Below are 26,577 nucleotides of genomic sequence, written 5' to 3'. Positions count from 1 at the left end.
TGTCACGACAAATCTCTGTATACTATCTCGAATTTGATCTTGGCGGAGTGCATGATGGGTTAACGGTGTTGCTGTTATGGGAGGAGTGGAGCAGACTTGCAGGGCATGTGGCGTGTACACAAAGTAGTTGACAGGATGTATCTATAGTATAGGGATGCCGTCGAATCGATGAACGAGTTGATGAACAATCTTGAGGCTTTACCAGCTGGGAAGAGAGTTGTACAATAGTCAGTCTGGTGAGTAATTTATGGTTCAACTTGCACCGCATCAAATGCTATCAACTGCCACGCCGAGAAGCCGGGGATGTGGATTTATATCCACCGTAGCAGCGGAGGAGGCGGGGAACTTGGAATTACCCCAGACTTTCCCTTCTCTTCCCTCCCACTTTCCTGGATCCATTTCCCACCTCCATTTCCATCTCCATCTCCATTTCCATTCCCGTCCACCCTCCCTCCGCCTTGAATCTCTCTCTCTCCCTTGGCAACTATCCAACCGCAGCACCATGTCAACCTTACCCCATCGTTACCCCTGAACCCGGCAAGACCGTCTGTCTGCCGTCTCAATGCCAACACGGAACTCCCCTCGAGTCGCTAACCGCTTCAACCCCCGTCTTCAATGCCGTCAGGCTCCATCAGCCGGACCGGCGCATGCCAGCGCTGCCACCGCCGAAAGGTCAAATGCGACCGCACACGGCCGTCCTGCACGTCATGCGCGAGGGTCGGCGTCCAGTGCACGTACGCTGCGAGGGAGCACCAGATACAGCTTCGCCGGCAGGACGTCGAGAGACTCGGGCAGCACATACGGGACTTGCAGGCCGAGAACGACAGTCTGGCCGGGAGACTGGCCGATGTCCAACAAGAGCAACGAAGTCCGCAGCAATCACAACAAACACAGCAATCACAGCAACCACAGCAACCACAGCAAGCCGGCGCTGACGACGACAACAACAGACTGGCCACCCCGAATACGACGTCAAGCCTGGGTCTACAGTCCGACGACACCCAGGCACCGGCCGAGAGCGGGGAGATCGCCAGCCAGGTCATCCATCTTTCACTCAACGCCGGCGGAGGTCGGGACTTTGTCGGTTCCACGAGCGGTCTGTTCCTCGCCAACTTGCTGCAAACCCATAGCCAGCCTGTCGGGCTCTCTCACGACGCTGTTGGCAATTTTTATTCCGGCTCCGCGTCTCGGCATCGACCCCGGTCGGGAAACCCAGCACCCGCTGTGCTCTCGGGCCTGCCGGTGAGAAGCCTCACGACAGAGATTCTGGACGCATATTGCAGTCACGACCGGCTCTGCTATCCATTCCTGTCTCCCAAAGCACTGGATCGGGCCCTGGACGCCGTCTATGACGCAAGGAACCCGAATCTGCCGGACCCTGTGGATGGCTTCCTGATCGACATGGCCCTTGCCATAGGCACGGCGCAGGTATACAAGCTGAACTGGAACGGCATCTGGGACGCCGAGGTCCACTACACCCGCGCCATGACGCGTCTCGGCGACGTACTCTCGCGGGGAGGCATCACTGCGCTGCAGGCCTTGCTCCTCATTTGCCAGTACCGGATGGGCACCACTTCACATGACACGAGTACCAGTGTCTGGCACCTCATCGGCGTGGCCGCGAGGACGTGTTTCGAGCTCGGTCTGCACAAGGCATCAACGTACGCCCCTCGTCCGTCCCGTGACGGCAGCGAGGGAGATGCTGCCTCGTCCGCGTGGCGGGAGGACGTGGAGACCAAGCGGCGATGTTTTTGGAGCGTGGTGTCCATGGATCGCATTGCCAGCCTCATCCTCGGACGGCCTTTGGCCATCCAGCTGGAGGACATCGATGTCGAGCTCCCCCATTTCGATAAGCCTGCTTCGGTCCCGCTTCACCGATCCCTATCGACTGCGCCCTTGGGCTCTCCAGAGTGGCATCTCGGGACCTCCGTATTCGTCCACATCGTACGGTACAGGCTGATTTGTGGCAAGGTTCTGAACCTCTTGCACCGGAGCACTAGCGCAAACCGCGAATCTACCTGTTCTTACGAGGACAACAGGACCGCGTTGGTTGAGGAGCTCCGGTCCTGGCGTGCAGAAACTATAGACCTTCCGCTGATCCCGGCCGATGCACCATCGCTCGCATCTCCGGCGAGTAGGTCTAGCTTTCGCTCGGCCGAGTGGTACGACCTGCTCTACCACAACGGGATCCTGATGCTGTTCCGCCCGTCCTCGACTCTCTGCGATGCGACGGGGAACAGCACCGTACTGCAGCACATGTTTGACTCGTCGCAGGAGGCTATCAACCTCTACGCCAACTTGCACCGCTCGCGAAAGATCAACTACTCCTGGGTGACGTTGCACTCCATATTCATTGCCGGACTCTCCTACGTCTACGCCCTGCGTAACCACTTGCAACACGCACAGAACCGGAACGTCTCGGGCATGAACCCGCCCAGGGCCACTCTGCGAACAACGCCGACCATCAGCCAGGTGGTCAACGACACCCGCGCCTGCTCAAAGGTCCTGGTTGCCGTGTCCGAGAGATGGGCAATGGCGCGGAACTGCTCCGAGGTGTTTGACCGCCTCAGCGATGCTGTTGTTGCTGATATCGTCGAGGCCCAGACCAGCTATGCCTCATCATCTTCCGGTCCCTCGTACCCAGTCCAGTCCACGGGAGAGACCCAAGAACATCTGCAATCGTCCGCGGACATGAACATGTCGGACGCCATGTATGGACAGTCCAGCCACAACTTTGTCAACATGACGGTCGATGAGACCCTGCGAGACTGCTTCGGTGACCTGCAGAGCATCTGCTACGACCAATACCACAGCGATGCCATTGCCCAGCTTTCTCAGGATTGGCTCTTCGGAATGGGGGAGACCCCAAGCCGGTACTTTTGACAGAAGAGTATTAATCAACGAAGCGGTATTACTTATTCTGAAGAAATCTACATTGCCTATTATATATCCCTCATATCCGCCCTCTCTGGAGAAAGACCCTCGGCACCTCGACGTACCGGCTCCGTAGGTACTCTGCAATTCCCTTACCGAGACCGTCTATCCGATCTGAAGATGCAATGCCTCCATTCAAGTTATCGAGGATGCGGCTAGTCAGTCCCTTCTCGTTAGCACCTTAAACACACCCCGAAAAGAAGGGATGATCAACTCACAAGTGCACCGCGTTGATGCCAGGGAACTCAACCCGTTCCACCCTCCGATCCGGGTTGCCTTTGTACCAGTCGTCGCCCAGCAGCTGTTTCAGTCGGGAGACCGACAATAGCGTCCGCAGCCAGGGGAACTCGTCCTCGTGGCGGACGAAGAAGCCGACGTTGGAGTTGTCGGCCTTGTCGCCGGACCGCGCATGGACGATGCTGCCTAGCGGCGCGAACTCAGTCGGACCCAGCGATACCAGGTCGACCGGGCCCGCCGTGTCGGAGGACGGTCGAGCAACCTTGTACGTGGCCGTGTTGCTCGGCGGCCGGATATGTACCAGTTCCCCGGTACCCAAAAGCACCCGGTGATCGATGGCCGACTGGGGCATCAGGGCCGGGAAGATCTCCATGAACCGTTTCGGGTCCATGGTCCGGAAGTCCAGCGACATGTGGTAGCCGGGGTAGCTCTGCATCCGCACGGCGTAGATGGGCACTTTGAACTTGACGGCCGCGATGTCCTCCTTCTTCCTCGCCTGCGCGAACACCCGAAGCTTCACGGTGCCGGCCTGCTGGGAGCTAGGGTTCCGCGTCGGCGTGCCGTACTGCTCGATGCTGAGCCGACTGAAGTTACTGTCCCTGAAGAGGTGGGCCAACTGGTTCTTCATCATGGCCACCTTCTCCTCCACGTCGAGGCCGTTGATGTAGAAAGTCGCCTCGGCCTGGTATCCGCCCTCTGCGGCGAACATGACCTTTGTCGTGGGCGGCGGCGGCAGACCCTTCACGCCCCATACGCGGACCCGATCCTTCCCGGAACCATCGTGTTGCTCCTCGACACGGACGTGCGACAGGTCCGCCACCACGTCCGGGTTGAGGTACAGATGGCCTTGTAGCTCGTACAGCAGCTGCGCCGTGACCGTATGCCGAGTAACGCGCCCGCCGCCCTCGGCCGTCTTGCCGATGACGCAGCCCCCGTCGCGGCCAATCTCGGCGACGGGGAACGCGAGATCGACCAGCTCCGGGAGGAAGTCCTTGAAGCCGGAGAAGTTGGCGCCGACGACGTAGGGTCCGCACTCGATGAGGTGCGCCGCCAGCAGCGCGCCGGCGAGCTCCTGGTACTGGTCCTCGCGCCAGCCGTAGTACCAGGCCGCGGCGCCCATGACGGGCGACGCGTCGGTGCACCGCCCACAGACGACGATGCGCGCGCCCGCCCTTAGGGCCTCGACGATGCCCCAGCACCCAATGTAGGCGTTGCCGCAGCAGGGCTCAAAGCCCCAGTCGTCGAGCGTCGTGTGCGGGTGGTCGAGGTGCGGGAACGTCAGGCCGTCGTCGGCTTCTCGCCGCCTCGTCGACGACCGATCCAATCGCAACAGGCCGGAAACGTCGTCCCCTAGGACGGCGGCGACGGAGCCCGCGGGGTAGCCTCTGGACTCGCAAAGCTTCCTGACCTTGTCGAACAGGGCAGCGGTGTTGAGGGCGCCGGCGTTGGTGACGACGCGGATCCCCCGGGCCATGACGTCGTCGAGGCACGCCTCGAGCTGCTCGTAGAAGCCGACCTCGTAGCCGAGGCCCGGGTCGACGTCGCGCCGGGTGATGGCGTTCCAGGCGATGTTCATCTCGGAGAGCCAGTCGCCCGTGACGACGTGGACGTTGCCGGAGCGGATCATGCGCGCCATGGCGTGGGGGTGGTCGCCCGTCGCGCCTGAGACGTTTCCGATCCGGATGGGCGGTTTCTCGATCATGGTTGGGGAGTCGTCAGGTGTGAAGGACGGAGCGGATGGTATGGACGAGGAGAGAGCTAGGTGGTCTCCAAGGAGGAGGGAGGAGGGAGGAGGGGGAGGAGGAATATCAGGGTGAAGGCGCGTTCACGTCGCGTTCCTATGCCGATTCGAAGATGGGCCTATCTAAATTGAATAGCAAAGGCTCTCTTGGAGGAAGAGACAACAAGAGAGGACAGTGCTAGGCCATTGCTATTTCACTTACACGCCTTAAGTGGCTGCCGACTGCGGGTCGAACGCCGAACCGAAGACGACGGAGTTCCAGGCGGGCGCTGCCCGTCTGCTCATCTTTCGAGGTCCGCCGAGATAAAGCTCCCACAAACCAATGATGGTGACGTGATTCTGAAATCAACTGCGAGATGGCAGACATTGAGGTTGACCCACGCTGGATCTGTATGTGAGAGCGGCATCAATGGCCGAGAAAGACGGCGCGGAGGCCGAGACCGAAAACACTCCATGCCGCCCCCCCTTCCATGAAGCCTCTCAACACTTTTGTCCATTGAAAACCCCCGGAAAATGTGAGAATCTCTCTCCATGGCGCCCGTTGTCATTGGCTCCGGCCTGGGAAGAAATGATTCGAGACCAACACATGCCCCGATCCACCTAGGGGGGGTTGCGGGGGCACAAGGGAGGAAGAGAGAGAAGCGTTCCATTCGTAAGTTGGAGTTGAAAGTGAGGGGGACTGGAGTCTGACTGCAAGTCCATCGACTCTTTGCATGCATGCGCGGGGGCAAGCCCGCCCATCATCTGCCTCGGCCTTCGGCGCCGCTGGCCGCAGGCGGCATGCTTGCCGCTTCACGCTCCCACAACGACTGCAACACTGCGGTGCCGTCACTCTGGACCCAGAGTGACGGATCCCCTCCCCCATCATTGTTCACGTCCAGCCCCCAGAAATCACGATAGCCAAGCATCCCGAATCCGGGGTTCTTGCGGGGAAGCGAAGGGGGATTGAGGGGCTCCCGGGATTTCGGGTGAGGCCCTACTTGAGAACAAATACAGGCTTGGTTCCCCCTTTGACCCCGAGCCCGAGGTGTCTGGATGCAACAACTCTTCTCTTGTCTTATCCATTGGAAAGTTTGGGGGCCCTCTGTTCCGTCTTCTAACTCTTAGAAACACAACCGATAGTACCAGCAGTTTGGCTCACACCGTCAAAAGATGGCGACCAAGACGGACTCCGTCGCCAATGTCCAACCACCGGCACACTCCCACGCTGACATCGAGAAGCAACATGCGCTGCACCAGGAGCACTCCCATGTCTTGGACGACGAGAAGAAGCCTGCCACGGCGGCGGTCGACTACTCCGGCGCCGCGGCCAAGACGGATCCCGAGGAGATCAGACTCGTGAGGAAGCTGGACCTCTGGATCATGGTCAGTCTGAAGTCGGCAGAGACGCCCGAAAACTCCGTCTAACACGTCTCTATCTCTCCCTATATAGCCAACTCTGTGGGTCATGTACTGGTTAAAGTATGCCAACCAACCTCCTTCCCCAACCCAAAGCTCGTCAACACATCTGATACCCGTCCCAGCTACCTCGACCGCAACGCCATCGCCCTCGCCCGTCTCAACGGCCTCGAGGAGCAGCTCGGCCTCACCAGCGTACAGTACTCGACATGCGTCTCCATCCTCTTCGTCGGCTACATCCTCGGCCAGATCCCCAGCAACATGATCCTCACCCGCGTCCGGCCCTCCTGGTACATGGGCGGCTTCATGGCCGCCTGGGCCGTCGTCAGCGCCCTCACCGCCGTCGTCCACGACTACACCGGCCTCGTCCTCGCCCGCTTCTTCCTCGGCGTCGTCGAGGCCCCCTACTACCCGGGCGCCCTCTACATCCTCTCCATCTTCTACACCCGCAAGGAGCTCGCCACCCGCATCAGCGTGCTGTACTCGGGCAACATCCTCGCCACCGCCTTTGCCGGCCTCATCGCCGCCGGCGTCTTCCACGGGCTCGAGGGCGTCTCCGGCCTCGCCGGCTGGCGCTGGCTGTTCGTGCTGCAGGGCGCCGTCACCTTCGCCGTCGCCCTCGTCGCGTGCTACACCCTCCCCGACGAGCCCCTGACGACGCGCTGGCTGAGCGAGGCGGAGCGGCGCCTCGCGCACGCCCGCATCGCGCGCGACACGGTCGGCGGGCGGCCCCCGAACGGCAGCGGCAGCGGCAGCAGCACGTGGGCCGGGCTGCGCGAGGCCGTCGTCGACCCGCGCGTGTGGGTGTTCGTCTACATGCAGCACATGCACCTGGCGACCAACGGCTTCAAGAACTTCTTCCCGACCATCGTCGAGACGCTGGGCTTCGGCACGACTGTCACGCTCGTGCTGACGTGCCCGCCGTACCTCATCGCCGGCGGGCTGTCGATCGCGTGGGCGTGGAGCTCCGGGCGGCGCAACGAGCGGACGTGGCACATCACCATCGCCAAGGCCGTCGCGCTGTTCGGGTTCGTGCTGGCCTGCGCGACGATGAACACGGGGGCGCGGTATTTCGCCATGGTCGTCTTTACGATCGGGACGTATGGCGTGAACTCGATGTGGGTGCTTCCCTCCCCCCCCCCCTTTTTTTTTTTTGGATCCGATGATCCGACTTATTCTTGGTGATGCCACTTGCTGACTTGTTCGAAGCCTTCTCGGCTGGGTCGGCAGTACATGCGGACAGACGAAGGAGAAGAAGGCCTCGGCCCTGGCCGTCGTCAACACGAGCGCCAGCCTCAGCTTTATTTGGACCCCTGTAAGTCAAGAAAGCCCCCCCCCCCCCGGTCTCTACAAAGTCGCCTGTTTCCCCGGGAGAGGTTGCTGACGGAACGCCGCAGTACCTGTGGCCCAAGTCGGACGCGCCAAGATACGTGATCCCGATGGCAAGCAGCGCGGCCTTCTGCGTCGCGTGCGCGGCCGGCGCGTGGCTGATGCGGTGGATGCTGGTGAGGGAGAACAGGCGGATCCGCCGGAGCGACCAGGAGGCGACGTTGTTTTATGCGTATTAGTTGGGACGTGGTCCATGAACGTCTTTTGAGGGTTTTTTTTTTTGTTGTCCTTTGTCTAGTAGCCCGACGATTTCCGAATCAATGGAGCCCGTTCTGTACACGTCCGGCGTTGCGCCCGGTGCCCGGCCCCGGCCGGCGGCCCGGCGCCGGAGCCTTGGTCCCACTTTTCCGGTCTCGGCTCGGTCCCCTCTCCTCTCAGAGCCGCATCCCTTCTTGATGGGTAGACTTGTGATTTTTGACAGGGTTTGGGTGCCAGAGTAAACAACGTATGTTTATGCGGAATAAAAGCATGTCATTTTATCAACTGTGATTCGTGGTTACAATGCCTTGATACCGAAACAAGTTTCAACTTGCACAATCATTGGAAATGCCAGCGTTCCACGATACCAATGTCTAGAATTTTGGAACGCACATCCATGCCAGAAATCTCGGCCGAAAAACTTGACCAAGAGTATCCAAGATCAAATCCTCTCTTCTTGTCAGCTTTGAGATGCCGACAGATTCAGCCCTTGTGGTTGCTGAACTTCTCCCGGCTTACGAAAGTCTTTAGAAACTGCAATCCTGCTAAATCTCTCAACTGATTCTCCCATCGGAGATAAGCAGAGCCAGTATCGAACAAACAAGCTCTGCGGATAATCCCAGCTGTGCCGCTAACCTGCCGGTTCTGGGCGTTTGGTTGGCTTTCTTTCCGCTCTGTTCCTTGCCCTGCCAGGATTATTCTACGCCCCCCCCAACCCAGAATCTTGTCCGCGGTCCATCGAAAAGCAGCAGGTCATTCGAACGGATTCGAAGAGAAGTCCTCTCCCAAGTTCGTAACGATCATCAGGCAGAATAATAACAAGCCAGTAGAGGGGGGGGGGGGGGGTACTCAAAATCCAAACCCGACGAGTTTTCCGAGGAATCGGTCCGCGCCTATGACAAGGCGGGGTCCTATCCAGGATCGACGAACGGTGCATACGGAACGAGCAACATCCGAAGGAGGCTTTTCCCCCGCTCCACATAACCAACATGAGCCAATCCTTCACATCCGCTTCTCGTCGCTGCTCATCAACCAAAGATGCCCAGCCTGTACCCGTCAGCGCCCTTCCTCGCCTTGGGAGCGCTGCCATCGACGGGCGCTCTCCCCCTCGGCCGCGCGCTTGTTGCAGCTCTGCCCGCGCAGGAAGAGCACCTCGGACTCTGTGCCCAGGACGCCGTCGGTCCTGCCCGACTCGGGTCTAGTCCTCATCTTTGCGGGCGCCGGGCTGGGACTCGCTGCTGATGCCCTGCCTTCGTGTCTTCCCTTCTGACATCCTACCTGCCACGTCCCCGGCGCGGTCGCAGCTGGTCCATCTGAACCCTTCGGGATAGTCCGCCCGGATCTCAGCGCTGTCTCTTTGGTCGAATGGGCCGCGGTTCGAACGTACCTATCGCTATGGGCTAGACGGTTGGCTTTGGCCAATTACTAAATGCTCCAAAGGGAGTCCGGGGCCCCCGAGTCGGGACTGCAAGTAAAGCACCCAATCTTATCTGTGTGGTAACAGCACGCCTCGGCAGAGTTGTTATCCTGGTCGAACTTCAGGTTGCACCGCACGCAGACGTCCTTTTTTGACAATCCCGGACGCGCTCGTCGCCGTCGCCATCGCAGAGGACGAGCAGCACCCTCCGCGCATCCGCCTCCGATATCCGCCCGATGATGTCCAGGTCCCGATTCCGACGTGCGGCCTAGTCGGTGCTACGTTCCACGGCGTGCCCAGCCATGTTCCGTCTCTGCTGGTGTATGTCTTTGTCGGCGCCAGGGTCGCAAGGTAAGCAGGAAATGTCTATGACAGGGGTGGGGAAAACAACGGTCTACCGCGATGCCGGGATTCTCTTGACGTTTTTTCTCGCGTCCGGGAACATAGGGCCAAGAAGAGCAGACTCTTCGGCGTGTGGAATCAATACCAATACCAAGGATTATATTTCAACAGAAACCAAACATCTTCCTCAACTCCGACGGTCGATCATCATCAACACCATAGACGCCTGCTAGTCCCCAGCTAGAGAGAGTGGTGGCAAACCGGGGACAACAGGAATAGAAACATCATGGGTTGATTCCCGGCCGCCCTCGGAGCCTCGTGGTTTCTTTTTCTCATGCTATGTCCTCCCCTCCAAACCCATCCCCCATCTCTCTCCCACGCTCCCATCATCCCCCCCAGCCCTCCCGTCGATCAGGGTTTGCCTGGGAAGCTCGGATGGTCAGGGTGACCCCGGGTGACCCCTGCTGGGCGGGTAGTCCTCCGTGTCCCATCAGCAACTCTCATTGGGTTTCCCTGTGCACCACAGAAGATGCTGTGGCACAGCCCCTAGCTTACCGCTTCCAGGGCAGCAGCCCAAAGTCCTCCAGACGTGTGCGACCACCATGCAGCAAGCTCCTGTGTGCGCTGCTAGGCTTCTTCTGGTGTCCCTTGCAGGCGCTGCAGATGATACCGGGCCCCGGATGTTCTTCCGTCTCACGCATGCTGTGCGTGTGTGCGTGTTTGTGTATGCGGCAGCCGCCACCGCCAGTCTATGTATGAGTCGAGGTGACCCCCGTCTCGATTCCGGAAGCGGATGCTCACATCATCATCTTCAGAGCCAGAATCATGATTTCATAGAGTCTGCTAATGTATGTGTTTTGTGTAAAGAAGGACGTGTAACGGTGATGCGGGCTTGCGCCATCTCGCTCCGATTCTACATGGCCATCACGCCCTCACGCCCGGCTCCATCTCTCATTGATCATCATCTGCTTTTTGGGGCGCGCTTTTGTACGTATACAACGGCGGACTTGTTTCGCCTCCCGTATCCCCCCCATGCCAACCCCCCTCTATCATGTTCTTACACTTCTGCCAATGCGTGCTGTGTGCTGTGAGCCGAATGTTCTTCCTATCCTATCCGGTTTGACTCCGATTTCGATTTGAAGGTCTGCAGGAGAGAGGTTAGATGTGCAACCCGATCGAAGCAGTTTTCCTCCCTCTGATCCAGCACCCAGGATCCATAACCTCTGTCGAGTGCGTGTATCAGACTTTTTGCCAATGCTATGCCTCCCAAGTAATGCTTTTGCCTCGTGACATGTCCATGCTCCCCCTCCCCGCCCCCAACCCTGGCTGCTTCAAATTACGCGTGGCTTGTCGAAACTGTCTGACCGAGTGACCGTAGCAGGGCCGGGCGGGAGACCGGGAACACACCCGATTGACCGGAAACCCAAAACGGGAGAAAGTCCCCTTGACCGGTCTACCCGAACCGGTTGCTTTTCGAGGGGGAGAGCGAGGACGATGGAACCATGCCATGGACCACGGCATGGTTCCAAGAATGATGGGAACCGAGCAAGCCCCCGCGTGCTTTCTCTCCGTCAAAACGAAAAACCGAGGGGGGGAAAAAACCTTCTTCCAACCTCATTGCTGACGAAGCTGCTGGTGCTGATGTTGTTCATGGTGCTGATGCGTCGGTAACTTGCGGATGCCCTCTTGCGAGTTCGTGATCGTGTAGTGCTGCTGGTGCGGCGTCCGCAGATCCAGCTCCAGGTCCCCTGACCCGTCGAGCTCGAGCGGGTCGTCCTCGGGGTCCGAGAGCTCGTTGCCGCGGCCTTTCTTGCTCCTGTCCGGATTGGCCTCGTGCTCGCCGCGCACGCAGCCCGGCCGGTCGCCGAGCCGCTCGCAGCAGCACCACCGGAACGCCGCCGGGTACTCGGCGCGGTTCGACTCCGTGTCGAGTTCGTCGGACGTTACTTCGTCCCAGAGCGTGGGTATTTGGGTCTCGTCCCAGAGCTCCAGCTTGTCTACGGGGGGGAGGGTGGTGTCACGAGTCAGTATTCCGTGCCGCCAGACAGCCGAATCTTTTTGGGCGCGCAATGACAGAAGAAAGGCAACGGATGGGTGGGTTTGCTAGCAGCCGAGATCATCGCCGTGGTCATCGTCGTCATCGGTTTCTGCTCACCTGTATGGTACCAGCACGCGCCAAAGGTGTTCTCGTTGTCGGTAAAGATGCAGTCGCACTGAACGCAGATCTTGGGCTCGCCGGTGGCCTTCCTCTTCCTGGGGTTCGACGGGCTTGTGGCCGGGGAGTCGGGGCTCCCCACGACGGGATCCCGGCCGCGGACGTCGGCCTCGAAGCGCAGCAGCCGGCCGAGCTGCCTCAACGCCTGTGCCCGGACGCGACGGTCGTCACACAGCGCCACGAGGATGGCGCGGGCGACGGGCGCGGGCGCCTGTGCGAGCCCTTCGAGGTCCGGGGCGAAGAACGGCGGCGACGAGTCCACGGGAGACGATGCAAGAGTCATTGCCGGAAGAAGGAAAGGGAGGAAGTAGGAGGAAGAGAAGATAAGCAGCAATCAGCAACAAGGGCCAGGAGACCAAAATGACCGTTTGGGTTTGGGAAGACAGACGGGAAGGGGGAAGAAGCCTTTCTGGGGATGAGGCTCTGGGGGCGAGGGTATTTCTGAATTCTGGGTTCTGGGTTCTTGTCGCCGGAAGCCCTTCCCCGGATGTGTCAGCTCAGAGATGCATTAGCAGGAAAGCGTGTGTCTTCAAGGCGTCCAGGGTGGTGTGTGGGTGGCGGAGAGACGATTGGAGGTCGGCCGCGTCCGATGATAGAGAGAGAGAGAGAGGGAGAGAGGAAGACAGTGAGAGAATGGGAGGAAGGGGAATGGGTGAGACGGAGATGCGGGTACGGGCCGGGAGGCAGACGGAGGTAGCGTGTTTACCAAGACGGTGTCGAATTGTCAGTTCCAGCTGGTTCGTAAGTACTCACAGAATAAGGTCAGAGACTAAGAGACCGAGAGACTCATAGACAAGAGACTGAGGAGACGGATCCAGGTCAACGAACACTGTGGGTAGCTAATTGGGGGATCTGCTAGAGGCTTGCCGAGACCAACTTGCGAAAAGGGTCGGTTCGAGGCCCCCGGTCTCAATGGCTGGCTGACATGAGATGATGAGATGGAGGGGAGGGGCCTGGCTGGGGATGGATTCACGCAGTTCCAGCGTTCCACGGTGGCAGACTGTGCATTGCCGGGCCACAGCGGAGGGGAAGACGCAGCAGGACGAGGTGTGCGATGCGGGATGGCGCGGGATGGGAATTCGTGACCTCATAGAAGACGGCAGAGCATCGCATCACCAACGGCAGCTTGCAGGGGAGGGGGTTCAGGATTGATTTAGTGTGAGTATGTATGAGTGTGCGAGAAAGAGAATGAGGATGGATTGAGTGAGAGACCCAGTATGAGTGGGAGCAGAGCAGGAGTGAGTGGGACCGAGTGAACGTGAGCGACCGTGAGTGAGTGTGAGAGTGTGAGAGAGTGTGAGTGTGAGTGCGAGTGTGAGTGCGAGCCTGTCGTCGACATCCGGGGCTGCTCCGTCTCGTCCTGCAAGATGCCCGTTTGAGTAATGGGGAAGGGATCCAGGGGGGGCCGCCTCGTGACCATTCACCAACTTCTGTCATATTTTGGGGCGCGACACTCGCTCGCCTAGCCCTTTCCTCTCCGCCTGCATCGCATTTGAATGCTGATGTGTGGCCGGCCCACGCCATGCCATGCCATGACATGCCACCATTCCCATGGCCAGACCCGAACCAAACCGCCCCCCCTTCCCCTTAAAGCAGGCTTTGCGGGCAGTGGGCAACATCTCATCTGCTGATGTGGCCCCCTCGTCGTCTTGCAGACTTCGAGTCCCCTTCGACTGGTGGTTAGTCTGCCAGCAAATCACGGCTCTCGGAGGGGGAATGCCACGCGCACCGAACAACAACCAAATACTACCCTTGACGGCCCCTCCCCCCCCCCCCCCCCCTTCGCTCGGGAAGATGGGGAACAGACGCAGACGGCAGGTAGGCTGGCGGGCAGACAGGGCAGGCAGACAGGGCAATCTCATTCTCTAGACGGGAAATTTCGCCGAGCGGCGTCTGCCCGAAAACTGCGAATCCCGAATGGGGATTCAGAGTAAAGATCAGTGGATGCACGATGGCGCATGGCGTCATGTACGACGGTGTAAATGCAGGCACCGCATCCGATGTCTGCCGCGGTGACAGCCAGAGCGCTGGGCAGAGGCAGCTTGTCCTCCAGGGCTCATGAATGGCATCTTCACTTTCACTCCCGCTCTCGCTATCACTCTCACTCTCAACCTCACTCACACCTTCACTCTCACTCTCACTCTACAGAGTACAAGAGAGACACCGGGTTTACTAGTGCTGCCGCCGGGTCTGGAGAGAGAAAGAGAGAGTGTGAGTGAGACCCCGACTCTGGCGGGTTATTTTGGGTTGCGGCAAACGCGCGTAGCGACAATAAACCAAAACCTGGACAGGGCTTTTTTTTTCTCTTCCTTGCCAGGAAACCTTGGCTGGCGACTCATGTGTCTCTGGGGCGGGCCCCTTGTGTTGTTTTATTAGCTGGAGGGGGGAAGCAATACACTAATAAGCGGCCTTGATACCACTAACATCGGATCGTCGTGGAATCTCAGCGCCACACAGACACACAGACACACACACACACACACACACAACACAGCACATCACATCCATTGAACGGGTCACCATTGACTAGATGCAGCCTGACTAGGTGGAGGACTCCGAATAGGCGCCGATACACGACACACACGCACACACACACACAGGGCTCTCCGTCGGCTGGGCGGCTTCTGCGCCGAAGATCTGTTCACGCATGCGACCGACTCGCCTGTCTGCCCGCCTGCGGGCCGATCCTGGCTTGGCTCTTGTTCCCCTGGCTGGTCTTTTAATTCCGCGGTGCGTCCTCTGGTGCTTTTACGCCAGGGGGGGGGGGGGGGGGGGGGACGTCTCCACGGAAAGCGATTCGTGGAGGACCGAGTGAGAGTGAGCCCTAGAAGGAGAGACAGGCGGAAGAAGAAACGACGCTGCCACACCGAGACGTCCCAACGACGCTCGGTGAGGGTTGTCGTTCGCGCGCCTCGGGAGGCGCTCGGAGTGTCTCAAGTTGAGGTGCGAAAAAGCGCCATTGCCGATGTCGGTTTGTTATTGTTATTGTTGTTGTTGATGTTGTTGCTGCCGTTGTTTTTATTAATGTAGTCGTCGCCGGCCGGTCAAAGTCGTCTGCGCACCTTCGGAATGATGGGAATGGTTTGGGGCGGTTTCGCACCGGTGTCTGGACGTGTTCCAGTCAGAGGAATGCTCAGAAGAGGCCTCCTCTGTTTGAAGATGCGTCGTAAACGGTTCCCTATTCGATGACTCGTCCATGTCGATGCTGAGGGTGGTGGTGATCTCAACTAAGTCCCCCTGTGGTAGTCGTGTTCGGCCCCCCGAGGAACGAGCTAGGAGATGCTTCCCGGAATCATCAGTTTTCTGCCTCAACAACCTCACCCTCAAGGACATGCTTGTTTTCTGTCTCTATTGGGGAAACGAATAGATGTGGCCAAGGCAAGTCGCCTTCTTCCTCCCGACTCTCTCTCCAAACCCTGATGCCACCGTTTCTCATCTCTTACCACCTTTTCTCTCCATCCGCCATCGCCTCTGCATTCTTGAGGCCCTCTCGGACCATCTCAACAACGCACATCATGAATGCTGCCCCGTCGACCCTGCGTTGTCATATATCAGAAATCCCCTCCCCCTTCCAGAGGCCGCCGACCAACTAACCACCAGATCCGTCTTGCCAGTGTGTCACCAGAACGTTGGACATCGACGTTCTACGCCGGGGGAGGGGGGCACCCCTCCAATGTCTTGCAATGGCAACGCCGCCGATGTCTCGGACCCAGCAAAGGGAGAGAAACCGAAAACTTTCCACGGCAGAACCACAACAGCGCGGCGGTTCGTCAGCTCGTGTTGCCTGGACATGTCTCACCATCCTCCCACTCGTGCGGTTCGGCGTCCCGCCCAGCCGTTTTCCCAATCTGTCCATGTCCGGCCTGTCTTGCCAAAACCCCCCGTCGCGTTCAGACGAGAATCAGGATGGGCACGTACTCGCTCACGAGGGGAAGGAGGAGGAGGAGGAGGAGGAGGAGGAGGAGGAGGAAAAAGCACCCAACTCGTCCCCAACCGTCGTCTGACGTCCGAACAAGCTATTCCGACTGATGCCAACGACGACTAATGAGACGAGATTTCCGAGTCAATCACACGGCCTTTTCTTGGGGTCGACCGTGTCGAATAAAGATTACTGACTATCACGGGTCGCACAAGACCCGAGGGACCTTTTCCCCCCTTCGAAATGGCGCTCGCCAAGCCTGGTGCGACCCCCCCTCGAAACGAAAAGATGAGAGACATACCGAGTCTTGTAAGTTTGTAGTTTTTCCAAAGGCCCGGTCTCGTTGTGCAGCTGTCAGCCCGTCGAGAGTTCCTCCGGATTCCTGGAGTCAGAAAGTGTCTCAGACCAGACAACGTCCTGTCTGTGCAAGGGGTTCCCGGTAGGTCGCAGCGGTGATGGATAAACTATCCACCTCTCCCCCATCCCCCCTCCGGTCTTGAGATGAGGATGAGAGACGTAGTTGAGGGTAATGACATTAGACGTGGGTGCTAGCCGAATGTAGCACGTCATTCCAGTCAGATATCCTTGAAGAAGAAGCAGAAGAAGACGCGGAAGAACAACAACTTCACATGGTTGTCTCTCGCTACTCTCGGCTTGGGCCCATCCCGAACGGGCTCATTCCATGAATCAATTCCGACCCTCACGTCAACCTTGTGGCACGACGGCGGCACCCACCCTCAACAATCTCCTGTCGAAAGATATCAGTCCATACGCTCCATCACGTCTTTCCAAAACAACAAAAACAACAACAATAACCCAGCCAGTCTGTACGCGAAACCGGGTTCTCTCCCCCAAAACATCAATGACGACGAGCGTCTCACGGTACACGGTGGCCGCCTTCGGCCTCACCTCCCTCGCCGCCGGCCTCGACTCCCTCCTGCGCCCGCTCGAGTCCCTCGCGTCCCTGGGCCTGCCCGCCGCCGCGCTTCCCGCGGCCAGCGGCAACGCCCTCGCCGCCGTCGCCATGGGCGTCTACTACGCCCTGGCCGCCGCCCAGGAGAACCGGGCCTTCTTCCTCGCCACCGTGCCGATGCGCCTGACGTCCGCCGTCGTCTTCTGGCGGCAGGGCTGGGCCGGCGTGGCGGCCTGGGAGGGCGGGGGCGCCGCGCTGACGATGCTCGCGCTTGCGTGGGATGCACGGCGCGGCGGGAGGAAGACGTCGTGAGGACACTGTTGGGGATGTGGTCGCGATTGAGCAAAAAAACAAACGGGATTCTACGCTCCGCATCGCCCAAAAACTACGGAATCCATCTTCCATCGGGTCCTTTCAACGTTGAGAGGGAAACGATGCCAGATCAGGTCCGGAAAAGCGCTAAAATCGAGAAGCAACACTGTTTATGGTTGCCCCCTTACTCTTGACGAGGAGGTGCTACGTGAATCTGCCAGTACTTAGTTATCGCCTTGGGTATCCTGCTCCTTTGCTCATCGCTCATGGTATCGTTCCCGTATTCTTGATGGGTCACGCCCTCGGCCAGCACCCCCTCCCTCGTGCCGTTCCTCAAGAAATCCATAAACTCCATAGACACCCCGACGTACTCCTTCAGCCCCTGGTGCACGTTGATCGTGGCACCCGTCGTCCACCGCAAGAGCAAAGGCTCGATCAACGGCGCATCGGTGACGCTCGGATGGCTCGTCCGCAGGCTCGTCAGGAACCAGCTCGAGCCCGCGCGCTTGAGCACGTCTTGGGCAATGTCCCTGACGGTGTCGAAGTGCGGCCTCCCGAAGAACAAGGTCAACTTCTTGGACCACGAGTCCGAGTGGATGATGAGGACCGGCACGTCGATGTCCGTGTTCAGCTTGCCGCTGCTCTTGCCGGGATCGAGGATGATGCCGCCGACGGCCGGGTTCCGGGCCGAGGTGGCGCCCTTGAGAGCCTGGAGGGCGCCCGTTGCGCCAAAGGAGTGGCCCGCGATGACGGTCTGGGAGAGGTTGAGCCTGCCCTCCCACTGTGCGAGGTCGCGGCCTTCCTTGCGGGCGTTGCTGGCGAAGACGACGGGCCCTTTGCCTGCATGCAATGACCGCAGCACGGAAACGGTTTCCTCAATCTCAGCCTGTCGGAAGGCGAGCTGCTCGAATTTGAAGTCGTCCGGGTCCATCTCGTCGCCGCCCCGGAGCTCGCTCTGGTCCATATACATGACCCTGCGCTCCGTGCCATCCTCTGCCGTCACGACAGATGCCGGGGAGCTGCCGTCGCGGTGCTCGATGGCGGCAACGACGGTGCCGCGGCTGGCGAGTTCGCCGCAGTAGTGCGTGTAGTCCGTCCGCGAGCTGGCTTGACCGTGGGACAGGACCACAACCGGGAACTCGTCTCTGCCCTCGCCTCTGCCCTCGGCGCTGATTGGCAGCAGAAGCGGGACGTCGACCTGGGCGGGGATCGTGATGCTCCCCGCGATGGCCCACAGGAAGAAGGTGAAGACGGGCCGCGATATGAAGTTGTTGAAGTGGGCGGCCCTCGCGTATCCCTCGGCGGTGATGCCGACGGGTTTCGGAACCCAGTAGTGATGGCCGGTACCCTTGGAGCCCCTTGTCGCTGGGTAGTAGAGGGTGAACAGCACAGTCTGGAGTTCAAAGGCCGGTTTCCCGCTGCTCTTGAAGACTGCGTCGCTCGTCGTGCGTGGTGTCCGGACGGGGACCTCGACGTCTATGGCGCCGACATCGTAGGGGCCCGTATACCTCGGCAGCTTCGACGCCAGAAGAGGAGAGCGGGTAACAGCGCAATACAAGACGTAGAGCGTGATGAGGCCGAAAACGACATATGCGAAGGTCAGGCGTGGTTTGACGACTGCCAGAGCGGCTCGCCCCCAAGAGCGGCCCCAAGGCTGCGCCGATCTCATCCACTTCGGTGTGGTGTTCATGATGCTGGCCATGTTGGATCTTGTCCTTGGCACGTTTCTGCCAGCGACGGTGTTATTGTGATGGTGGTCGTCGTCGACGTCGTGTTCGTGGTCGTCGAGGAATGGAAGCGGAGAGTCCGGGCCTTCAAAGTCCTGCGTATCGGCCAGTGCCTCGAGTTCGACGTCGATGTCTCTATACTCGGCTAACGGGCGTCCTGCCATGCTGGTATTGTGGAAATCATTGGGTGATGTCCCTGTTGAAATGAAGGGTGACTGACGTTGGTGTTGGACGGTTGGACGAGACGGAGACGATAAAGATGACGAAGCGGGATCGGCCAAGAAGCAACAACTTTGTCACTTTGTCACTTGGACATTGGCGGCGGAAGCTCTCGGCTGTGGCGGCGATGCGTTATTACGTCATCACTCGCGATGCAGAGCAACTATTAACACCTTCTTCACCCTGTTTGGTATTTCCCAATATTTATCTCTTCATTACCTCCCACAAGATGATTCCTTCGAAAAACCCAAAACATTTTGAGTGATTTTAGCACATTGCATAGAATTAAATCCAAAATGCACTGTTGGCACTCCCAACGCAGCAAGCATGTTAAGTCATTCAACCCCCCCCCCCCGGCGCCATGGGATCAATCCCATCGGAACAGCAGTAAGCTCTTGGGCTCATGTGGCGCAATAGAAACCGTAATTCCATGACTCAAATTCGGTTTGCACCGAAACATACTATTCAACGTTGGCTAGTTACGATTTTGAGTTGTCAAGGTTCAATCTGCCCCACGATTTCGAAATAGGTACCAAGGTGCTCATAGCCTTCGCTACAACTATAATTCAAATTGGAGGGAGCTGGCAAACCAGCCATCGCTGTTATTTTCCCGGCGCCTGCCGATGAACCAAGAGAGAGTACTGCAATAGTGCAAAAGACGAAAAGGAGGTTTCTCAAGGTCTTGCTTGTGGCTGGGGTTCTCTTTAGTCAAGAAACTCACCATGCATGTGCCCAATGAGACGATTCCCAGAGGGACTCCGACGCAAATGTCCATGACTCGGTAGGCCAGGGAAGAGAAGTCGGGTCTTACAATCTTGGTATTCCCTCGGTAGGATGCGTTAAATAGGTTACCTGTGCTTTCGGAGAGGGTTATATAACCCCGTTCCGTTGAGGATGGAGTCAGCCATCTGAAGCTCACCTCAGCCATGGGTATGTTGTAGGCCCCTTTCGACGCCAAAACCCTGGCTCATGCTTCAAAAGTGACGTAGGAAGGCGAAAGAGGGGAAGTGAGAAAGTCGAGCGCAGTCAATACGCAGAATCCTGAGCAAGACTCCGGGACAGGAGAAGACGGCGGCTGTTGGTGCGAAGCATCACCGACCTCAGAGAAACGCGGGCGGACGATAATCTGCAGATCCAATCCCCAATCCTTGCTCCTCCATAATTCTACCTCTAGCACGACCTACATTTTCAGTTCTGTCTCTAATCCTATGCTGCACCCTTAATTACACTCTATGGAGCATTATGAACCCCGCACACGAAACAGCAGTGTGATGCTAAGAGTTGGAAGAAGGGCAGGTCTTGAGGCTCAAGGCTCTCTATTCTTCCCCTCAATGAAACCCCGATTTTGCGTTCAACTAGTCCTTTCTCTTTTTGAATCATGCTGCCCCGCTAAATCTGACGGAAGATGTTCTCACCCATCCCAAAGGGATTCAATATCGCCCCTCACGGCATCATAGTCTACCATGTCCTGTGCCAGGGGATCATGTAGGCAAAGAGGTTTTCTACAGAACGACTCTTTAGTTGCTCCATCCTAACTGGTGCCCGCCTTGACTTCAGACCGGATGTCTACGGATTTCATGCTTATCACCATAAACATAATGCGTCTTCTGCGGCTTTCAGCGAAACGATGTGCTCGTGTGAAGGCTGGCCCATGAGCGTCCGGGGTTGTTTTGATACCTCGTCTGCTTTACTTACATAGGTGGGATGAACAGCGAAGCCTCCGCAAAAATTTGGATTCAACCAATCGCATCTGTGATTTTCCCAAGCGTCTTCGATGAATAGGATCTCTGTCTGAGACCATCCCGAAGTCGTTCGTTTTTCCAGAAGATCTTCTAGTGCAAGTTGATTAACCCTGACGCGCATCACGACCCCGCGCCCGACCAGTCGCATCCTCCCATTCTGGATCATCCACCTAATGCGGCCCCCCCCCCTTCCCCCTCCTGGAGTGACCCGCGCCTTGGACGACGAACCATGAAGCCGATCACCCACCGGCTATTTGGGTTCGCCTTTTCTCTAGCCGACATAGACGGCCGAGTTAACTCAGTTTTCACGACTAATAAGTTAGCCGTTTTGGAGTGCGAGCCCTGGCTTGTGATTGACGCAGGGGGGAGTGAAACACAACACGCTCGAGGCCACAACGTTCATACCGCACCGCTCGCCGGCCTCAAAGTCAATAAGCTTCGTTTTGAATTCGCTTCTGCTTCCAACTTGGGATGAGTCTGGTCTTGTCTGGGACTGCCCAGTCAGGATCAAAGGCTCTTCTTCGACTGCGGTCGAGAGCCCCCCTCGAAACCCAACTTACACACATGTTCTGTAGCTACCTGCGTCGCCGTCCTGTTCAAGGCTCTCCCTTGCAGCCCCCATCGCAAAAGATCATGAGGTGGCTAAACCGACCTCGGGATGGTTCGATTACCCTGCTGGAGAGCAGCTGCTTGATCTCACTACTCTTGGCGGTCGGGGTGACGGCTGCCATCGCAACTTGCGTATAAGTACAGCTACAGTTCCTCGTCCCATCTCTCAAAAGACGACTCCCCAACGGATTCATTTCATCCTAGCTTCACACGCAAGCGTATGCGCGCCATCTATCGCGTATTCCTTTGCCCGGCAAACCGCAGTAGACCGCAGCAGACCGCAGTAGTGCCCAATTCTATTCTCCCGCTCCCAAGATGGTCCCTTCGCCGGCCATCGCTTTAGGCTTCCTCGGCGCCTTGCAGGGTGTCGGAAACGGCGACGGCAAGGTCGTCGAGCGGCGGCAGGCGGCGTGCGCCACGGGCGTGCATATGATCGTCGCCCGGGCCAGCACCGAGAGACCCGGGACGGGGGTCATCGGCGGGGTCGCCAGCAGCATCCAGGCGCAGATCCCCGGGTCGGACATCGAGGCCGTCGACTACCCGGCCGAGCTGAACCCGTACCCGCCGTCGCAGCAGGCCGGCGTGACGGCCATGACGAAGCTGGTGCAGAACTATGCGGCGGCGTGCCCGCAGACGAAGATGGTCCTGTTGGGATACTCGCAAGTGAGTTACGTCGGCCGAGCCTCCCCCACCCTTTTGCGTTGAGAAATGGACGCTGATGGATGCTGCAAAGGGGGCACATGTCACCGCCGACGTTCTGTGTGGCGCGAGCGAAGACGGCTTCACAACCACCCAGCCACAGGGACCCGATGTCACGGATAAGAGTATGTTGGAAATGTCACCGATGCCCTTTTTGTTGCGGTATCTGATAGTGCTCGCAGTCGCTGCCGTCGTTCTCATGGGCGACCCCAGCCATGTCAACGGACAACCCTTCAACCAGGGGACCAGCCAGAAGGACGGGGTAAGATACAACTCAAAAGACCTCTTTTGGGCATCATGAGGCGTACGTATTTGCTGACGATGTGGGAAAATCAGATGTTCCCGAGGCAGAACACCGCCGGCTGCGACGCTGTTGCCAGCAAGATGGTGTCCTTTTGCAACACGGGCGACCCCTTCTGCGATAGAGGCCGCAACGTCCAGGTCCATCTCAGGTACGTCCAGTCGGACGGCGACAAGGCAACACAGTTCGTCGTTTCCCAGTTCAACGGGGGCGGCGCACAGGCTCCAGCTTGATGAGTAGGACGCGGCAGGCAACACTGGCTGGAGAGGTGGGCAGGTCAAGTCTGCGTGCGGGGATCGGGCTCACCCTAATGTTATGTTAATGGCGCAGTTCGTCGTCTTGGTGCTTATTCTTGGGACAAGAGGTCAACTAGGAGACGGGGGGCGAGAGAATGACGAAATGAGGAATGGGGGAGGGGCATCGATATGTATCGGCGCTCCGAATCGCCTTGGATGGCGCTTTAATTCGCACAACAAGATGCTATGAAAACCATCAGATTTGACAGCCTTCCCATGATGAGGAGCATGTGTGACTGTATCGTTTAGTACGCTCCACAAGTCCATGGCCCAAGGGGCAGGATGCCATGGGCTGCTGGGAGGGTCATCAGGCACGGTGCATCGTCGTTGCACGCCCTGCTGGCATGTCACCACATATGGGATCTCTGCCTTTGGAGTGGAGACTCTTTCAGCCTCTTTCAATGACGCATCATGGAAATCTTAATCTTGGATTTAGTATTCAGCTGGTCTGCAGGTACCAGGGGTATATGAAAGTATCTCCCTGCTCCCTGAAGGATGATGATGAACGATGGATTCCAGGAAAGGTGTCCCATCGTGGTATCTCTATGTCTTTGCTGCATGGCGCTTTCCCAATAATTGTAAGCTTGAGAATCGAGTTGCTGTCCTGTTTGTTTGCAGAAGCCATGTATTCTCCTGCTGCTGCGCTGCTGCCGCTTCTCTCCGGAATGAAGCCATCCTGCATGTGACCTGGACCGTTTTAACTGAAGCCCCCCCCCCGAGAGGAACGGGAAGTGGTACGTATATATCACCAAGCCCAGCCCACTCATGTGAGTCAAGTGCTACCTCTCCGGTTGGCTGCCTTTCCAATGCTATCCAGAAGATTAACCTTGTTATGACCGCCGTTGAGTACCAAGGGGAGATGGAGGAGAGTGGGTCTTGCCGCCGCCATGTCTAACGGTCATGCAGATTCCAACGGCCCCCCCACTAGCCTTTTTCTACTACTCCTCGACGTGCAACCCATACTGATCCAAGGTACACTCTACCAGGACTTGGCTGAGCGTGTCCCTTAGCCCATTAAACCCTTTGAAGCAACCGCGGTAGAGCTGGTCTCGTACCGGGGTACATTCATCCATGTTGGACTCCAAGATCCTACCTCGATCCACCGGATGGATGTCTTTTCCCCCAGACCCCCCGTACGCGTACTGTTCCTGTCCCCTACGACGAGATTTGCCGTTGGCATCACAGGCAGTACCCAGTGGATGTCCAAAGCACCAATTCTATCAAGAGGTTGTCAATAGCGCAATTCCAAGAGGCAGCTACTACCCCAAACCTTCCGTGACCATAAGCCCATCGGTTTCCTACATTGGTTCTTGCTGGAAAAGCTCGTCAACACAACAGAATAGCCGATGTTTGTCCTGAGGGAGAAGGGGAGTAAGGGCCCCCAAAGCAGCATGTACCCGGAATGGGAACCTCATCAGGTAGGATCACTTGGTGCTAAGGTTTGATCTGCTTCCCAAAGCGATGAACCGGGAAGTGCTCCATGGCTGCCTTTACGCCTCGTGGGGAGCGCTGAACGTCAAAGATCAGAATTTCCCATCTGATGAGTTCCATTACCCCAAGGGAAAATTCGAGTTACACATACAACCAACGGCGTCCTCGTCATGGCGCTGCTCGCTCGCTGCTCGCTCTTCCGGCTCGTGGCCCCCTGCCCTGATTGGAGAACCACAACATCGCGAAGCTTCACCATACTCCGGGACCCTTTCAAAGTTCAGCATCGTCATGGAGTTGTAGGCCCCTTCGAACCGGGAATCCTCAAACTCAACAAGATGAGAGCCATCAAGTCCGCTGGTCGACTTACTAACTGCATCTCGAGGATACCCTGATCGCTTTTCAAATTTCGTATATAAACCCATCCCCCCATTCCATTCTTCCATCTTTCCTCTCCTTTTTTTTTTCACCCAGCTTTGCATTCAAGTAAGTCTTTCGTCTCTTAATTGTCTCAGTAAAACCAGAACAAACACGCGTCTGTAACCAGCACTTTTGCATTCTTGCTCTTTTCTCACACACTCATACTCTCTCTATCTCTCTCCATACATCTGACTCTCCCTCTCTCTCTCCATTCGATTCTCTCTCTGCTCCATCATCCCTCTCTCTCTCATTCACAATGTCTTTCTTCGTTAAGCAAACCCTTCCCCCTTGCTTCTACCCTCCCCCTGCTCCCGTTTCTACTTACTGTACTGAGATGGAAGTCGACGATCCTGTCGATAACCTTCTCTCTTCCTCTTTCTTCACTTCTCCCTCTTTCTCTTCATCTTCCATCCAGACCCTCCCCACTGAGATGGATATTGATGAAGAGCCTTATTTTGCTTCTTCTGCGTCTTCTTCTCAGGCTTCTCAATCCCTCTTCTCTCTTGATAACTGTGGCTTCCGCCGCAATTCCCCTTCCTCTTCTTCTGCTTCTCGTATCAACCCCTTCGCTACTTCTTCTGCTTCTTCCAACCCCTTCGCTACTTCATCTGCTTCTTCCAACCCATTCTCTACTTCTGCATCTCGTTCCAACCCCTTTGCTCCTTCTCCCCCAACTGGCCCCAAGAACCCCTTCGCTGGAGAGTCTTCTCAAAAGCAGCGACGCAAGAGAGGCCCCAGGGCCTCTCGAGGCGCCAAGTGCAAGGCCCATAAGACTGAAACCAAACCCAAGAACCCTCGCAGTGGCGGTAACCGGGTGGGCAAGGCCAAGTACCAGAAGAAGCAGTCTCCTCAGGATTCGGGCAAGTCGAAGCCAACTGGTCAGCAGCGCAAGCAGCAACCCAGAAGACAGAGACAAACCCGCGGCCCAAGGGAGTCTGCTTCCAAACGGACTGACCCTACCAATCCATTCCTTATCCCTTTCGCGTGGGGAACTGGTTTTGGTGAACGTAACTAAATGTTTTTTGGATGTACCTTGTGCTTCTTTTGTTTCGTTTGTCTTGTTTAAATTCCCAAAAGCACAAAAACACTTGAAAAGCCTGAGAAGAAAAAAAAAGTCTTGTTTTCCTTTGTTTACTTCTGCTTCTTCTTCTGTTTGTTTTGCTTCTTGTTCTTCTTGTTTCTTGTTCGTCATTGTTTCCCATCCTTCTCTCCTCCTCCTCCTCTCCCTCCTCCTCCTCTCCCTCTCCCTCCCTCCTCCTCTCTCTCTCTCTCTCTCTCTCTCTCTCTCTCTCTCTCTCTCTCTCTCTCTCTCTTGCTTTTTTGCTTTCTTGTTGGTTACAGTGTGTTTTGTTCTGGTTTGAGGCAATGAAGACTCTGACTGTCACATCTTGATGCAGGCGAGGTCTTCTCTCTCCCCGGTCCCAGCGGACCATAACCGCTCTTCTTCTTCCCCCCCTTCTCCCTGGTCCCAGCGAACCGTGATCGCTCTTCTCCCCACCTCTCTTCTCTCTGGTCCCAGCGAACCGTGATCGCTCTTCTCCCAACCTCTCTTTCTCCCCGGTCTCAGTGAACCATGATCGCTCTTCTCCCTACCTCTTTCCGCTATGGCCCCGGTGAGCCTATCACTATTTCTTAGGGCAATGAAGTCGGACTCCAAACCTCCCCGTGGTATTGCCTGGGAACTTCCTCTCCTTCACAGGATTGGATGCTAAGTCCTATGGACTGGAGACGCAAATAACTCTTCTTTTCTCATTGTTCATTCCCCATCCTTTTCTTTCGTGTGTGATCTAAATAAGTTGTACATTTTCATAGTCAATTCCTCCTGTTTTTGCTCCCTGTTTCTTGAGTCTGTTTCGTCGATGTTCTGGCTTCATCAGCACTTGATCGCCTGATTATCTTGTTTCTCCGCGTTTGTACCCTAATCCCCGTTTGCTTCACTGTTGCTGGCCATAAACCTCCTTTCAATTTCTCAAATTTGTCAACTTACATCTACCCTTTTGCCTCTCCATACCTATCCAAGCTCTCATCATCCTCATCTTCATCATTGATAATGTAGTCCTTTCCCCCTGTTTCATTCAATACCTTTTTTGTCCACCCTCATCACTTCTGCCGCCATTTACC

At 57.3% G+C, this 26,577-nt stretch overlaps 9 protein-coding genes across 9 annotated transcripts; 6 read left to right on the top strand and 3 right to left on the bottom strand.

The window, feature by feature from the left end:
* Window positions 1-615: 615 nt before the first annotated feature.
* CH63R_05523 (Fungal specific transcription factor) lies at window positions 616-2,335 on the top strand (the record flags this gene model as incomplete). The annotated part of the gene is made up of 2 exons (XM_018300498.1): window positions 616-2,162; window positions 2,275-2,335. 2 exons carry the CDS (start codon window positions 616-618, stop codon window positions 2,333-2,335), a joined length of 1,608 nt encoding a protein of 535 aa, XP_018158348.1.
* Window positions 2,336-3,148: 813 nt separating this feature from the next.
* Window positions 3,149-4,873, bottom strand: CH63R_05522 (Duf1446 domain protein; the record flags this gene model as incomplete). Its single annotated transcript, XM_018300497.1, has 1 exon — window positions 3,149-4,873. One exon carries the CDS (start codon window positions 4,871-4,873, stop codon window positions 3,149-3,151), a length of 1,725 nt encoding a protein of 574 aa, XP_018158347.1.
* A 1,191-nt stretch (window positions 4,874-6,064) lies between these two features.
* On the top strand, window positions 6,065-7,878 carry CH63R_05521 (major facilitator superfamily transporter; the record flags this gene model as incomplete). Its single annotated transcript, XM_018300496.1, has 4 exons — window positions 6,065-6,277; window positions 6,407-7,428; window positions 7,520-7,625; window positions 7,708-7,878. 4 exons carry the CDS (start codon window positions 6,065-6,067, stop codon window positions 7,876-7,878), a joined length of 1,512 nt encoding a protein of 503 aa, XP_018158346.1.
* Window positions 7,879-11,270: 3,392 nt separating this feature from the next.
* Window positions 11,271-12,154, bottom strand: CH63R_05520 (uncharacterized protein; the record flags this gene model as incomplete). The annotated part of the gene is made up of 2 exons (XM_018300495.1): window positions 11,271-11,653; window positions 11,812-12,154. 2 exons carry the CDS (start codon window positions 12,152-12,154, stop codon window positions 11,271-11,273), a joined length of 726 nt encoding a protein of 241 aa, XP_018158345.1.
* Window positions 12,155-15,554: 3,400 nt separating this feature from the next.
* On the top strand, window positions 15,555-15,875 carry CH63R_05519 (uncharacterized protein; the record flags this gene model as incomplete). The annotated part of the gene is made up of 1 exon (XM_018300494.1): window positions 15,555-15,875. The coding sequence occupies one exon, from the start codon at window positions 15,555-15,557 to the stop codon at window positions 15,873-15,875; it is 321 nt and encodes a 106-aa protein (XP_018158344.1).
* A 777-nt stretch (window positions 15,876-16,652) lies between these two features.
* CH63R_05518 (uncharacterized protein) lies at window positions 16,653-17,015 on the top strand (the record flags this gene model as incomplete). The annotated part of the gene is made up of 1 exon (XM_018300493.1): window positions 16,653-17,015. The coding sequence occupies one exon, from the start codon at window positions 16,653-16,655 to the stop codon at window positions 17,013-17,015; it is 363 nt and encodes a 120-aa protein (XP_018158343.1).
* Window positions 17,016-17,199: 184 nt separating this feature from the next.
* On the bottom strand, window positions 17,200-18,906 carry CH63R_05517 (PAF-acetylhydrolase family member; the record flags this gene model as incomplete). Its single annotated transcript, XM_018300492.1, has 1 exon — window positions 17,200-18,906. One exon carries the CDS (start codon window positions 18,904-18,906, stop codon window positions 17,200-17,202), a length of 1,707 nt encoding a protein of 568 aa, XP_018158342.1.
* A 2,721-nt stretch (window positions 18,907-21,627) lies between these two features.
* CH63R_05516 (Cutinase) lies at window positions 21,628-22,545 on the top strand (the record flags this gene model as incomplete). The annotated part of the gene is made up of 4 exons (XM_018300491.1): window positions 21,628-21,975; window positions 22,046-22,136; window positions 22,194-22,273; window positions 22,348-22,545. 4 exons carry the CDS (start codon window positions 21,628-21,630, stop codon window positions 22,543-22,545), a joined length of 717 nt encoding a protein of 238 aa, XP_018158341.1.
* Window positions 22,546-24,712: 2,167 nt separating this feature from the next.
* On the top strand, window positions 24,713-25,471 carry CH63R_05515 (uncharacterized protein; the record flags this gene model as incomplete). Its single annotated transcript, XM_018300490.1, has 1 exon — window positions 24,713-25,471. The coding sequence occupies one exon, from the start codon at window positions 24,713-24,715 to the stop codon at window positions 25,469-25,471; it is 759 nt and encodes a 252-aa protein (XP_018158340.1).
* Between the last annotated feature and the right edge of the window lie 1,106 nt (window positions 25,472-26,577).

Source organism: Colletotrichum higginsianum, chromosome 4 (assembly GCF_001672515.1).
Source record: "Colletotrichum higginsianum IMI 349063 chromosome 4, whole genome shotgun sequence".
In the NCBI taxonomy this organism is placed as follows: domain Eukaryota; kingdom Fungi; phylum Ascomycota; class Sordariomycetes; order Glomerellales; family Glomerellaceae; genus Colletotrichum; species Colletotrichum higginsianum.
The sequence above is the reverse complement of the archived record's forward strand: the minus strand, read 5'-3'. Positions and strand labels throughout refer to the sequence as shown.